Source organism: Anopheles ziemanni, chromosome 3 (assembly GCF_943734765.1).
Source record: "Anopheles ziemanni chromosome 3, idAnoZiCoDA_A2_x.2, whole genome shotgun sequence".
Taxonomy (NCBI): Eukaryota; Metazoa; Arthropoda; class Insecta; order Diptera; family Culicidae; genus Anopheles; species Anopheles ziemanni.
Window position 1 is genome coordinate 54,905,905 of NC_080706.1, and position 12,960 is coordinate 54,918,864.

A 12,960-nucleotide genomic window follows, 5' to 3' on the forward strand; every position below is an offset into this window, starting at 1 on the left:
TACTGCTTAATTTTACACCATGATAAAACCGATGCTAGCAAGTAGCTAGAGTCGCCGTATACCCACCTTGACGCCAAATCCTATTATTTTCAGTATTGTTTCAACACTAAACATCCCGGTAAATCCCATGTTGAGATATTTTAACGATTTCTCAAACTCTTTTCCTTGATTGTGATACTGCGCATGGTTAATTGATAATGATAGGTAAATTGAGACACAGTTAAGTATAGTGACAAAATTCATAATTGATTTTGTTTTGTTGGAATTGGGAATTATTTTTTGGTTTGGATCATTTGGTCAACAGGTTTAAACACCTGGATGCTGAAAAGTACATACAAATTTTGAAATGTACTTGATCTGTGTAATAATTATAAACCGAAGGGTGTTGCCACAGGATCAAAAAGGCGTATGAGAGATTCCACTACCAGAAATCTTCACTTTGCAAAATGTGTTTTGATTTAATTGTCTCGATAGCGAACGATCAGGACGTTTTGTAAAGTTGATTGTGGTAGAAAAAGGGGCAACGTTCACTTAACGAATTCAACGAACAAGGGCTTGGGATTCATCAATGTGGCAAATATATGGATGAATGATGTTTTATGCAAATTACATGTGTAGTTGATTTGTGCGAGGCATTCAAATGAACCACGTTATGATCGTTAAACATTGATAGTTGGTAAAGCATTTTATCAAGAAGGTTAAGCACAAGCTAGTTTATAGAAATCACTCTCAATTTCAATCGAAATGAAAATCGTACATGCATGTTAAATGCACGGGAGCATGCTGTTATGAATAGTCATTGGGAGGGGCTATGTACAGCGCGCAAATGATTTGTGACACGATTTGAAACACTGCAATCCACATAGATAAGATGAGTGCATGAAGAATCAACAGGACAGAGTGCAGCAAACAGTAATCATGCCAATAAGGAAAGATAGTTTGTGAAACCACAGGATGGAAAGAAAGTATCATCGATCTGCTGATTGTTAGTTGCAAGCTTTCGCGAAATGGATAATGAATGAGTTCAAACATTGACTTAGTGCATGAATCATTATCAAGGACACATCCATATACGTGACGAAAGAAAATTAGCAGTGCATAAAAAATAATCCTTAACACGATACACCCATGGAATACCCAGTTTGATCCAAATAAACCACACAAATAACCAACGTCATTCCTAATATCTTCATATTAATCATGCGTAACATGTCGTGCAGTTCATGCAAAATAAAATGATTACTGTGCTCTTAAAACTCATCAATTAAAAGTACATAAGAAGTGTTCCGACAGAACATGCTTCAGTACGTGAATAATAATGAGGCAACATTATGTGAAAACATCATAAATATTTATGTTGGACGAATAGTGGTCAAACACAAACTTCTTAGTTAGGCCAAACATTCCAAAATCATAATAATGTCAGATACAATATTAACATGTGCTTGAACCTGTACCTATAATAATGCAAGTCTTCGTAATCAAGACTCACAGATACTCAATATTTGACGTAGGGCGCAAACACACTGAATGAACAGCGCATCATAGTGAAAGAGGTTTACACTTTGCGTAAAACATATTTATGTTAAATCTAAACGATGGAATAATTTTCCTTTGAATTGACATAACCGACGAACTAATAATATAGTCTTAAAAATGGGATACAAATTTACAAGCGGCCATCAATAATTGAGTATCTCATGGGTCAAAAACAATGTATAAGGTAGATATTTGAAAGTTGCCAATTAGTCAAATAATTAAAAACAAGTTGAATAAAATTCACTGTATTCGAGTCAAAGTTATACATGCACTACAAATATTGCCAATCATGCAAGATATTCAATTAATCTCCATATCGAATCAATGGTCGTGCAAAAATAAATTCTTAGATAAACAGCTCAAACGGAAGTCTCACTAAAACATACAATAACCACTGACATTAACAGGATGCATGACGCAGAGCAGTGCAAACGTGCAAAAGTAAAAAAGGTAATAAAAATACCACTAAACATCCGAAACAATCATGTGCATAAACAAAAAAAAAACATTCGTATTTCAAATATAACACAGGAACTGTAACTGAAACAAACAGTTCGTTGGAAAAAAATGTAAAAACAAACTAAAACTACAATTCAACGGAGAGATCAAACTGTGGAGTATCCCTAATATCATGTTATAGAGTCAGTATAGAGAAGAACAGGAAGGCATTTTGTGTGCATTCCTTAGTATATACAACTTTCTTTGTCTGTTTGCCTTGGTAGTGTGCAAGAGAACGAATTGATCTTCTCTTATTGGTTATGCTTTCCACCCGCGGAGTCTATGTTTGTGAAATGCCAATAAAAACAGTTTTATCTAGCCATTGCTGACCCTCACAGCTAATGCAAGGGTAGCCTTACGAAAAGTTATGCACTTATAAGGGGTATGCTGTACCGGGCATCGATCGAGGATCATGGACGGGAATACAAAGAACCCAGCCTTTGTACGCACAATCTCAATACAACGTGTGATGTGGTGAGCAGCACGCGTCAGCGACGATGGTGTGGATATGTTAGCTTGGAATAGAAGGGGTTACGAACGCAAAACAAATATGAGGAACACAAACATACGCACCTTCATCATCAGCAATAAGGTATTGAACACGATAAGCATCATTATAAAATACTCGAATGGTGTCGAGACGACGATCCGCCAGACTTTGTATTTAAAACTATTGCGCTTGTTTGGCATGTAACGCTCTAATGGTCTAGCACCTATCGTGAAATCTATGCACGATTTCTGAAAGTAGAAAAAGAAAAGCCAGAACAAATGAACGTGTTAACTTTTCTTCTGATTCTTCGTTCGACGTAACAGCTTATGGTGAGAAGACTGTATGAAAATAAATATCTTGCAACCGAACGGTGCGGGTTATAGTTTACCTGATTTTTATCTATCTCACCATCCTGTAGTTCCGCTTCACCTTGCTCTTGGAATGTAATGATAATCAAGGCCACGAATATGTTAACGAAGAAGAATGGAAACACTATGAAATACACTATGTAGAATATGGACATTTCTATTCGGAAATTTTGAATTGGACCCTTATCTTCGTAGGTAGCTGCCATCGAATTTTGGAGCACTCTGGAAGTTCAAGGAAGAGGAACGTACAGAGATGGGTTAATTACAGAAATCGCTTTGAAGCAGAGCTAAGGAATAAAAATGTTCCATACTGAGGCCAGCCTTCGCCCGTTTGAACGGCGAACAGAGTTAACATAGCGGTCGCCACGTTATCATAGTGAAAGCTTTGCGTTTTCCACTCCCTAGCCTCACGCCTCGGCAGTTGATCGGCACCATCGTAGACGAAAAAGTGACCTCTGCAGTAGAAAGATGTGAAAGAAATTAACAGAAAACTCCCGAAACGCGCACCAATATTCGAAACGGAGCTATATATACGCACTTGCACTCGTCACTCGTATGCTTGCTGTCGTCGGTGCAATAGAAGAACTTGCCATTGAACAGCTGCACCGCGATGACAGCAAAGATAAACTGAAACAGTATGTACACGATCAGGATGTTGATGACGTTCTTGAGCGAGTTGACAACACAATCAAACACTGCCTTCAGCTTTGGCACCCGTTTGATTGTTTTCAGCGGACGCAGCACGCGTAGCACCCGTAGTGATTTGATTGTGGACAGATTTTGGCCAGCGCTGCTTCCGGTCATATCGAAGCCAAAACTGACGGCAGCGCAGATGACGACGACGGCGTCCATGATGTTCCAGAACTCGCGCAGGTAGCTTCCGGGGTGTAGAATAACGCCCAGATCGACGATCTTGAGCAACATTTCGATCGTGAACACGCCGGTAAACGCATAATCGAAAAAGTTGAGTATAACATTGCGCGGCGAGTCCTCCTCGACGGGATCTTCCGCCGCCAGCGCGATCGAGGACAGCGAAATGACGACCATGATGAAGAAATCAAAGTACCGGAGATTCACCACCCAATGGGCCGCGCAACGAATCCTGCAATGGAATGGAATCACGTTCGATTAACAAGTATACTTTGCCAAAGTGATCCAAAAACTTGGCCTTACGGGTTGGTCGGTGAGAGCACAAACATTGACGAATACGGCAGCATCGGCTTAGGACCATCCGGTATCTCGTCATCGTCGTCCTCCTTGTCATCGTCTTTCTTCTTCACCTTTACACTGCCCCCGCTTCCATTCCCTCGCGTAGGCGATGGTGATGAAACTTCGACTCTGGGAGGCGATCCATCGTTCTGCATGTGCAACGCTTCCATCTCCTTGTCCAGCTCCATCTGCTGCTTCTCTTTGTTTTCCTCTAGCTGCTCCTCCTCGGCCGCGGTAAGCTCTTGTGCGTTGGCCAAATTGTCGACGGCGATAGCCAAGAACACGTTTAGCAGGGTGTAGTTACCGAATAGCACCAGAATGATGAAGTACAGCGAGTAGATCATGCCCTTTTTGTGGCCACCCTGCGATTCAATGCCCTGGTACATCACTTCGTTCCAGTCCTCACCGGTTAGGATCTGGAACACCGTCAGTAGCGCGATGGGAAATGTGTTAAAGTTGGTTGGAGGTGTGCCGTCTGGTAGGTTGAACTGTCCACCGAAGAGCTGCATTCCGAGTAGCGCAAAGATCAGTATGAACAAGAATAGCAGGAACAACAGGGATATGATGGATCGCATGGAGTTGAGAAGCGATATCACGAGATTGCGGAGCGAGGACCAATACTTGGTGACCTGAAAATAAAAATGAAGAGACCGAAGCAACACATTTATTGTAATGAATAAATGAATGTCACTCTCGATTTACCTTAAATATTCGAAGCAACCTCAATGCTCTCAGTACGGACAAACCAAACGAACCACCTTTAACCTCGGACCAGACCACTTCAAAAATGGAGCCACTAATGACGACACAATCGAATCGATTGAACGACGACTCGAAGTATATTCGCGGCCCTAGGGCATACATCTTAATCCACATCTCCATCATGAACAGGCCAAGAAACACGTACTCGGCGTAGTCTGGAAAATGGTATAACAAAGCATTAGAACACGGGAAAGTCAGGTACCCTGTTTGTAATGGAATGGAGTCATAAGCATTAGATACTTACACAAAAATTGCGTTAGCCAGTTGGGCTGGCCATAGTGTTCGACGGCGACACAAACCGTGTTGAAAAACACGAGCACTATGACGAACCAGTAGAACCATTGCGTTTTTACGGTATGTCGGATCCAAAATCGAAACCGTTTTTCAGCCCGCCAGAAGCCCTTACACTTGCCCTGCGTTTTCACTTTGGCTTTAAGGTAACCTGGAAGAATAGAGAAAATTGGCACGTTAGATGAAGTTCTCGTCAATCATGACCCTCTGCAACACATGTACTAGCAGAGATAAACGTCTAAGAAGACTAATTTTACTTTGTTTTGGATTCTACTACTCTTCCAAAATGGATTATTTCGTAGAACAAAAACCTATTAAGGCGTTTAATGAATAGTTATGAAATAAATACAACAAACATAAAGCCATATACATAGTATGTGTTTAAAAAATCAGATTAAAAGTGTTTAAAGTATACGAACAAATTTAAATAACTAATTCTTTGCTAAATATTTAAAATACGTCAGTGTGTTTCAATTTTCAGTTTAGCATTTATTTTCATTTTATGAAACGTAACAGAATAAACAATATCACGATACATAAAAAAACTGCATTAATTTACCTGAGCAATTCTTTCAGAAAAATAAACTACTAAAATAAGTGAAATATACTCTGAATACACTCAATATCGTGGATAAATCTCCCATATTTTATGAACCGTTGGAAAATGAACAATAAAGCATTACATGAAAAAATGTGTTAATTTTCCTGTGCAATTCTTTAATATACATAAACTACATAAATAAAAAAAAAATGCTTTTCGAATGCACTCAGTATCTTGGTTTAATCTCCCATATACCTCAAAAATTTATATTTTTTTCCTATAAAGCATATAATTCTAAACAATACCATAAGATGAAAACTAATTAATCCCTATCCAACCCAACCGAGAGCAACGCAAAGAGGGATTTCAATTAGCCTTAAGCAAATACAAATTATATTAATTAAACGTTACGAGCGAAATCAGCTAGATACTAGGGCAGTACCGCGAAGCAATTTAAAAAAGGAAGAAAGTAACTGTTCCGTACCTTTACCTTTTTTGCGCTTTGGAACAAAGACTGCGCGGGAATCGTGGCAGTTTAGTGTGTACGATTGTTTATGTTTAAAACATGGTTTTTTAGGGGAATTATATTTTTTTCAATTCACAGCAGTGATAGTCGCGATGAGACGGTGAAATACAGTGCATGCAACATGAAATAGAAAAGATAGATGAAGAACAAACCCAACAAACAAACAACCAGTAAAACACATTATGAGACCCAAGTGGGCAACAGTTTAAATAAAGAACCAGTAGAAAGGAACATCACTGCACGGGTAATAATACTAAAAAGTATCGGCTGGTTAGTCATCTTGAGTATGTGTTTTTTTTTTTTGTACATGATCGTGTTGATTTGCCTAAATTAGTGTGAATCGTATTGTGATTGGAATGATGTTTTGTGTCCGATCCTAACGTATGGTTTTGGTCTTCTGCCGAAGAAATTGATTTTCGAAAAATGATTAAATTTACCATCATCACCACAATCGTCGTCCGGGTCGTCCTCCTCCGTGTCGGTCGATTTGGATTTGCCGAGATTTTTAAGTTTTTTCCTCTTGGCAGCCGCACGTCTTCGGGCTGTCAATACGAATGATGCGATGCATTCAACAGGTAGCAGGGAAGCACATTATAAGAAAACGAGAATGTTAGTTTGTGTACAGTAAATTCATTAAAGTCAGTAAATGTTATTTTTTTTTCTGAACGCAGAAAGCAATCAAACCAAATTGGCATGCTGCATGAATAAGTAAGGCACAAATGACCGATGAGGATGAGATGTTTTGTTTGCTGCTGTAAAATTCCCGCGCATCTAGTACGCACACAGTTTTCCATGCATTGTTGCCGTGTGCCGAGGTAACAGCGTTTTTAGAATAACTATCGAGGACAACAAACCAACACACTAACAAGCGGGCGTGAAGGAATCGCGTTGTCTTCTACGGGTGATAAGAGTGAACCCCTCTACGCGTAGTGTTCACTACATGACAGCGGGGAAAGTTCGTTGGTCGCGGTATCGGTTCAAATCGGCGCCCTATTCCGAATACTAATACCAGCGTTATGACATCGTTGCCGTCTTGCGGGATGGGCTGGTAACTGCCGTGCGGGGGGGGGGGCGGTGGTGGCGCATGCGATGTAACGAGTGTTTGTGAGCAATACCAGCACATTTGCCCACGTGTCTCCACGTTGGCCGCGCGAGTCAGCGCGTATCCTGTTTCCCAGTGCTAGCACTGGAGGAGCCCGAGTGGAGCTCGGCACAGTGTTGCCAGCAATGCTTCATATTTTTTAGTGTTCGCGTCTACCGAACACCGGTCCGGATGTCGTCACACCGTGCTGGTGTGCTAGTGTGAGTATCCTGGTGGAGACGCGCGCCCGACGATAAGGATGAATTTATGCCGACACATACAACATACCGATGAACGGAAAGGGAAACATACTCACTGGTCGACTACTTTTACCACCATTACGACTACTACTTCCCCACTACCACCACCATCAATTGTGAATCGTGACACAAACCTTCCATGATGTGCAGCCGCTCCTCTTCGGTGGTGCGCTCTTCGGCTAGTATTACTTCCTCTGTTCAAGGGATGAGCGGCCGGTACGTCAACCGCCGTGGGGATGGTGGGTGTTGGTGGTCGGTGGTGGGGGCGAGTTGAATGATGAGGTGCGATAGATGATGAAAGAATAGTTCCAATTTCCAGATGGAGGTCATTCCGATAATGGCACGGCCAGCCAGTGGGTCGGTTTTTTTTCGGGCGGCGTTTCGAGGGGTCGAGGTTTTTGAAACGGGAGAATAAAACGGGCAGCGTAATTAGTAAGCCAATTAGGCGCTCCGCAGTCGCTCAGGCGCTCACAGGATATCGGGGGGGAAGGTTGTATCTGGTGCAAGCGAATGTTGAAGCCGTGACGAAATGGAACATGCCAGGACACAAGCCGAGGGGTGAGGGTGGAGGTCTAGGAAGGGGTTGCAATGCTGGGAGGGGGGTGTATTGTGTGTATGTGGGTGCGTGGATTGTGTGCGTGTGTGTGTATGTGTGTGTGTGTGTGAGTGTGTGCGATTTCCTCTTGCTGGCCACGAATGGGAATCAGGCATCGGGTGCCATTTAACAGCCTCCCGTTGTGGCCCGATCAAAAACCGAAGGATGTTCGAAAGGATGTCATGTACAAGCAGAAACAATAGCAACAATACTCTACCCGCTTTACAGATCCACTCGACGTAGCCGTTGAGTTCTTTCTCTAGCTGCTGCTGCCTACGTAGCTTCAGAAATTCTTGACGATTTTCTACCTTTTCTCTCTCCTTCGCAAACTCTCTACGGAAGGGCACGGGACATTCGGTTAGCGATGCGTGGGCAGGGGAAACGGGGCGGAGTGGTGGGTTAGAGAGGGGTGGATCAAAGAGAAATAAATGTCGGTTACTAGCAATTAACGTACAGCTGTGTGGTGGTAGTATTCACAGAAGAACACGTCAAATTGAGTAGTATGCTGCTGTTTTTTTGTCGGACAGGGGCGTGTGAAGGCGGTACCAAACTAAAACGGAATCAAACCAAACTAAGGCGAAAGAAAAAAACATTCCAAGTTTTACCAAGTACAAAACAAAAATCAAACGAAAGAGTGATTAACAACTGGGACAACGGAAAACCATACTGGCAAGTACTGGCGAACCGCTTGAGCGCTACAGGAAGCGGGTTCTGCTGTTTCGGAAATTGAGCTAAATCAAATTGTAAGACCTGCTTGGGTAATCCAGTCCAGATAGGATGTCATTGCTTCGATAAACATTTGCCGGGAGCGACACTTGTGAAATTGAGCCTGTCGCTCAACGCGTCCTCTTTCGTTGGAAAATTCTCTGCATCGCCGGCCGGCCGTCCCGACGATGGAGAGAAAAGCGTGCGAACGAGACCGTGGCGGTGGCGCGAAAGGTCGAAAGGATCGTGTAAGTGCGCGAACCATGAGTACCGGTTGGGAAAACGAAACGGAAAACGGCACACAATTTAAGTGAACAATAAAACACAACACAAAGTCCAATTGCGCGTGGAATAATGAATAAAAAGGTTAGCTCAGCAGTCGCAGTGTCTTCGTTCGGACGCGCGCGTAGTCATTGCGGGCGTGGTACCGTGGCGTATACCTACCCGCTGAGCACACCGAGCACTAGATTAAGCATGAAAAAGGACCCCAGCACGATGAGCGGCACGAAGTAGATCCAATTAAACGTCGAACCCAGGGCGTCGTTGGTCTGCGGAAAAAAAGCGACAAGCATGAAACAGTACGGAGGACGGTGTGGGGAGGGGCCGATGAAAAATGATAACACTTACCCAGTATAAGATTGCCGTCCAACCCTCCATGGTGATGCATTGGAACACGGTCAGCATAGCGAAACCGATATTATCGAAGCTGGTAATGCCAAAGTTGGGACCCTCCCACTGCTCTACGCACGTGCTATCGTTGCTGTTGCAGACGTACGCACCGGTTGGCGCTATCGTGTCGTTGTCCGCATTGCAAGGCGTCGGAAATTCGCCCTCTTTCACGATTTGAGCTGTTTATGAGACGGGCACAGGAAGGTGTTTCAGCAAACGCGGCGAAACGAGGTTCCATCCCCTGTCCCCTGTTTCGAACCCAAGATACTTACTGATGTCTTCTAAGCTATAACAACTTCTATGCAGAGCACCCGAGTAAAATTCTAAGCCTATGATTGCAAAGATAACAATTGCAAACAAGACCAACAATCCAATCTGTAGCAATGGAGCCATGGCTTTGATGATTGACTTTAAGACTACTTGTAAACCTGCACGATGGCACCGGGGACGACGGGAAAGAGGAGGAAAAAGTTAATCGGTGGTAAGAGTATCGTGTATCTAGTAGAGAACAAGCTCGAACTTATAGATAAGTTGTATTATCTAATTAAAAGAAATTAAGACTCTACCATAAGATTGCTTTATTTGCAAAACGTTATTTTACTCTATTGAAAGATTGTTAGCAAAACCAAAAGCAAATGAAACAAGGAGTAGAAATAATTTTTACTCTAATAGTATGTCTTGTTACTGGATAATGTAAGAAAAAGATGATATGTAATTTAGTTTTTTGTAATAAGTCTTACACTAAAGAGCGTCTATGAAAATAATTGTCTAAAAATACGAAAAATGATTATCTCTCTCTTGAGCTAAAAAACAGATACTCTCTTGAGTTATAAAACAGAACAGAAAAAAAAGATAATTAAAGTAGAAACAACAAACAGAACATGACAAAACATCTAATACACCAAACGGTTGGCATCTATGAGGCTACTCACTAGGAATTCCAGAAACTAATTTTAAGGGCCTCAACACTCGGATCGCCCTCAGTGTTCTCAGATCTACTTCCGGTCCCTTTTGGGGGAATAATGTGATGAATCTAGCGTAAAGAAGTGTTCACGATTAGCAACCAAACGTAGCTGTTAGTTACAGTTACACAATTTTACAAATGAGTTCCAACCAAGCACACCCCGGATGTTAAATGGATTTCGTACAAATTGGGACAAAAAACAAAGACCAAAGAGATTGTTAAAACAAAGACCTAAACCCAATTTAGATATAGCAGTTAAACTTTGTCTGATAAATTTTAGTTAATCAGAGTATTTTTATTTGAGAACGACCCACTAGAGCTATAAAAAATGGGAACGGAAAGTATGTTCAAAATTCTATCTAAGAACTGGTTTATCTAAGCATAAAAGTCGAAAAATTATGCGGTTTTGTTGGCAACTATTTCTAAACTTTGGCTACGATCAGAAAGCTCAGTGAGAAATTATGTAAATTTAACGACTGCCAGAAACTAATAAAAACAATCAACCCCGCCGTCAGGTTTATTGCGCCTGCCAACTTGCCCTTCGCCTAGTTGGACCTGTTAAACCTCGATTAATACTCCAACTTTCCTTGCATTGACCTTGTCGCGCACGTTGTGGTCCTTTGCATATCGCAATCCTGACACACTGAACGGTTGCCCACCTCTGGTGCAGGTGGACTGGTTTTCGAAAACACGATGGCAAACTTCAAGCGGCGTTGGGTACCGAATTAGCAACACACTACACTCTAGCTGACTATTCCTAGCGTTAGAAGGAAGACCAAACGCTTGTACAGTACACTAGTGGTAAATAAATATAGCTCTCATCAACACTCGGCCAGAAACACGCAAGAACACGCAGCAAGAAGGCAAGAAACGTAGAAACGATTATTTGCTAGAGCACTATAACTGGCCGCTAGGAGGATTAGAGAATCGCTAGAGCTTGTTCGGTTGTAAAAATAAAACACTAGTGCAGACACCAGCAACTCTTGGCTTACTTGGAATCCTTGAAACAAGCTTAAGTGGCCGCAAAACACGGAATGACCGAAGCATTCGCAAATCAACATCGACATTGGCTTCCGCGAAAATAGTCATTGAACTGTGCGAAGAACGGAGTGAGCATTAGTAATGGAAAACGGTATCGTTCGTCTAGCCGAATGACGAACCAAAAAGTATGCCACTGTTTGAGGTCAATTAATCACTTTTGAAAATCACGGATTTATCAGCCATAGCTGGCCATAGTCCTGTAAAGTGTGTGCACCTATCCCGTCGTGCTATCCGCGAAAAGGCCCTACTTACCCCGTTACTACGACGAAAAAATCCATTATGTTCCATATGTTCCTGAGGTAGGAGTGTTTGTGCATTACAAACCCTAAGGCGAGGATCTTCAGTGATGCTTCAACGCAAAATATGCCCAAAAAATATGCTTCAGTTTTTTCCAGCTTCTGAGCAAGTATCGTCTTGTCCCCGTGAGGTAAGTGCTCCTCCAGAGCCAATACCACGCAATTGGCAATGATTGTCAGCAGCACAGCGTACTCGAAGGGCGGCCATTCGATAATGAATCTGGTGTATCTGTGGAGGAAAGTGGTTTGGAAGTATAGCGAATGGTTAAATGTACTGATTTGTTAGTGAACGAATTTTCTACGAAACGCAAGTGCCTTTCAGCAAATGAAACTTTTAAGTCTCGCTTTCCTAATAACAGCAATACTTACTTCCTAATGATGTTATCCTCTGATAAAATAAATAATGAGGTGGGTCCGCCTCCAGCCAGAGGCTGACCCCCTTGACTGCTGGGGCCACCCATTCTATCAGCTAAATAGTGGCCTCCTTTGCGTCCGAACTGAGCCCCGTTCGAGGTCTGACCTGCGAGCGCCGCTTCTTGAGCCGCTGCTAACCTGAAATCGCGAAAGAAAGACAAGACGGTTAGCCACTGGCCATGCTTATCTGGTGCTTAATGCTTTTTTAATGTCTTTTAAATGGGGACTTGAACAAAGTTTTCTCCTTTCCAAACAATATATCACAAGTTATTCTTTTCACGTCGCACAAATTATCAAATAAAATCGTCATAAAATGTTATGCAAAGTTTTTCAACAAGTATTTCTGTAGGTACGAGAACTGCAGTTCATTGTTTCATTCATTGTAAAACGAAGCTGTAAATGCTTAACTATATCAGAAGACCGTGTAATTGTGGAAATTGTGAAACTAGAATGGAAGATAGAATAAAAATTAATTCAATCAGCTATTCGAACGACATTAATGGCTACCTTTTCCGATGCCCTGCCATCTCTATATAATATTCTCAAAGACCCAATTGGGTAACGAGGAGAAGAAAATCAGGCCTCGGGTTCTTAAGCCGTCCCGCAACACCCGGGCTTTACGAGGTAGGAATACAGTTGATTCCGATGAGTACGCAGCCTTGCTATTTCCTTTCACGGAATTTTCCAGACAGAGTTTATTGGGCGCCATTT

The 12,960-nt window shown here is 42.2% G+C and overlaps 1 protein-coding gene across 3 annotated transcripts in view; it reads right to left on the bottom strand.

The window, feature by feature from the left end:
• The window catches only part of LOC131289575 (voltage-dependent calcium channel type A subunit alpha-1-like), a 34,607-nt gene extending 22,311 nt beyond the window's left edge, over positions 1-12,296 (bottom strand). The window contains exons 1-17 of one of the 3 annotated variants that reach the window (XM_058318860.1): positions 12,205-12,296; positions 11,792-12,064; positions 10,467-10,567; positions 9,807-9,962; positions 9,493-9,713; positions 9,310-9,413; positions 8,378-8,493; positions 7,700-7,759; positions 6,662-6,766; positions 5,111-5,308; positions 4,807-5,021; positions 4,069-4,733; positions 3,434-3,997; positions 3,207-3,350; positions 2,916-3,117; positions 2,611-2,775; positions 67-177 (exon numbers count right to left, since the gene is read on the bottom strand). In XM_058318860.1, coding sequence (XP_058174843.1) covers positions 67-177; positions 2,611-2,775; positions 2,916-3,117; positions 3,207-3,350; positions 3,434-3,997; positions 4,069-4,733; positions 4,807-5,021; positions 5,111-5,308; positions 6,662-6,766; positions 7,700-7,759; positions 8,378-8,493; positions 9,310-9,413; positions 9,493-9,713; positions 9,807-9,962; positions 10,467-10,567; positions 11,792-12,064; positions 12,205-12,296 — 3,492 coding nt within the window. Of the gene's footprint in view, positions 1-66; positions 178-2,610; positions 2,776-2,915; positions 3,118-3,206; positions 3,351-3,433; positions 3,998-4,068; positions 4,734-4,806; positions 5,022-5,110; positions 5,309-6,661; positions 6,767-7,699; positions 7,760-8,377; positions 8,494-8,910; positions 9,027-9,309; positions 9,414-9,492; positions 9,714-9,806; positions 9,963-10,466; positions 10,568-11,490; positions 11,592-11,791; positions 12,065-12,204 lie in introns of all 3 variants that reach the window. The other 2 variants (XM_058318861.1, XM_058318862.1) reach the window with 2 other exon arrangements.
• Between the last annotated feature and the right edge of the window lie 664 nt (positions 12,297-12,960).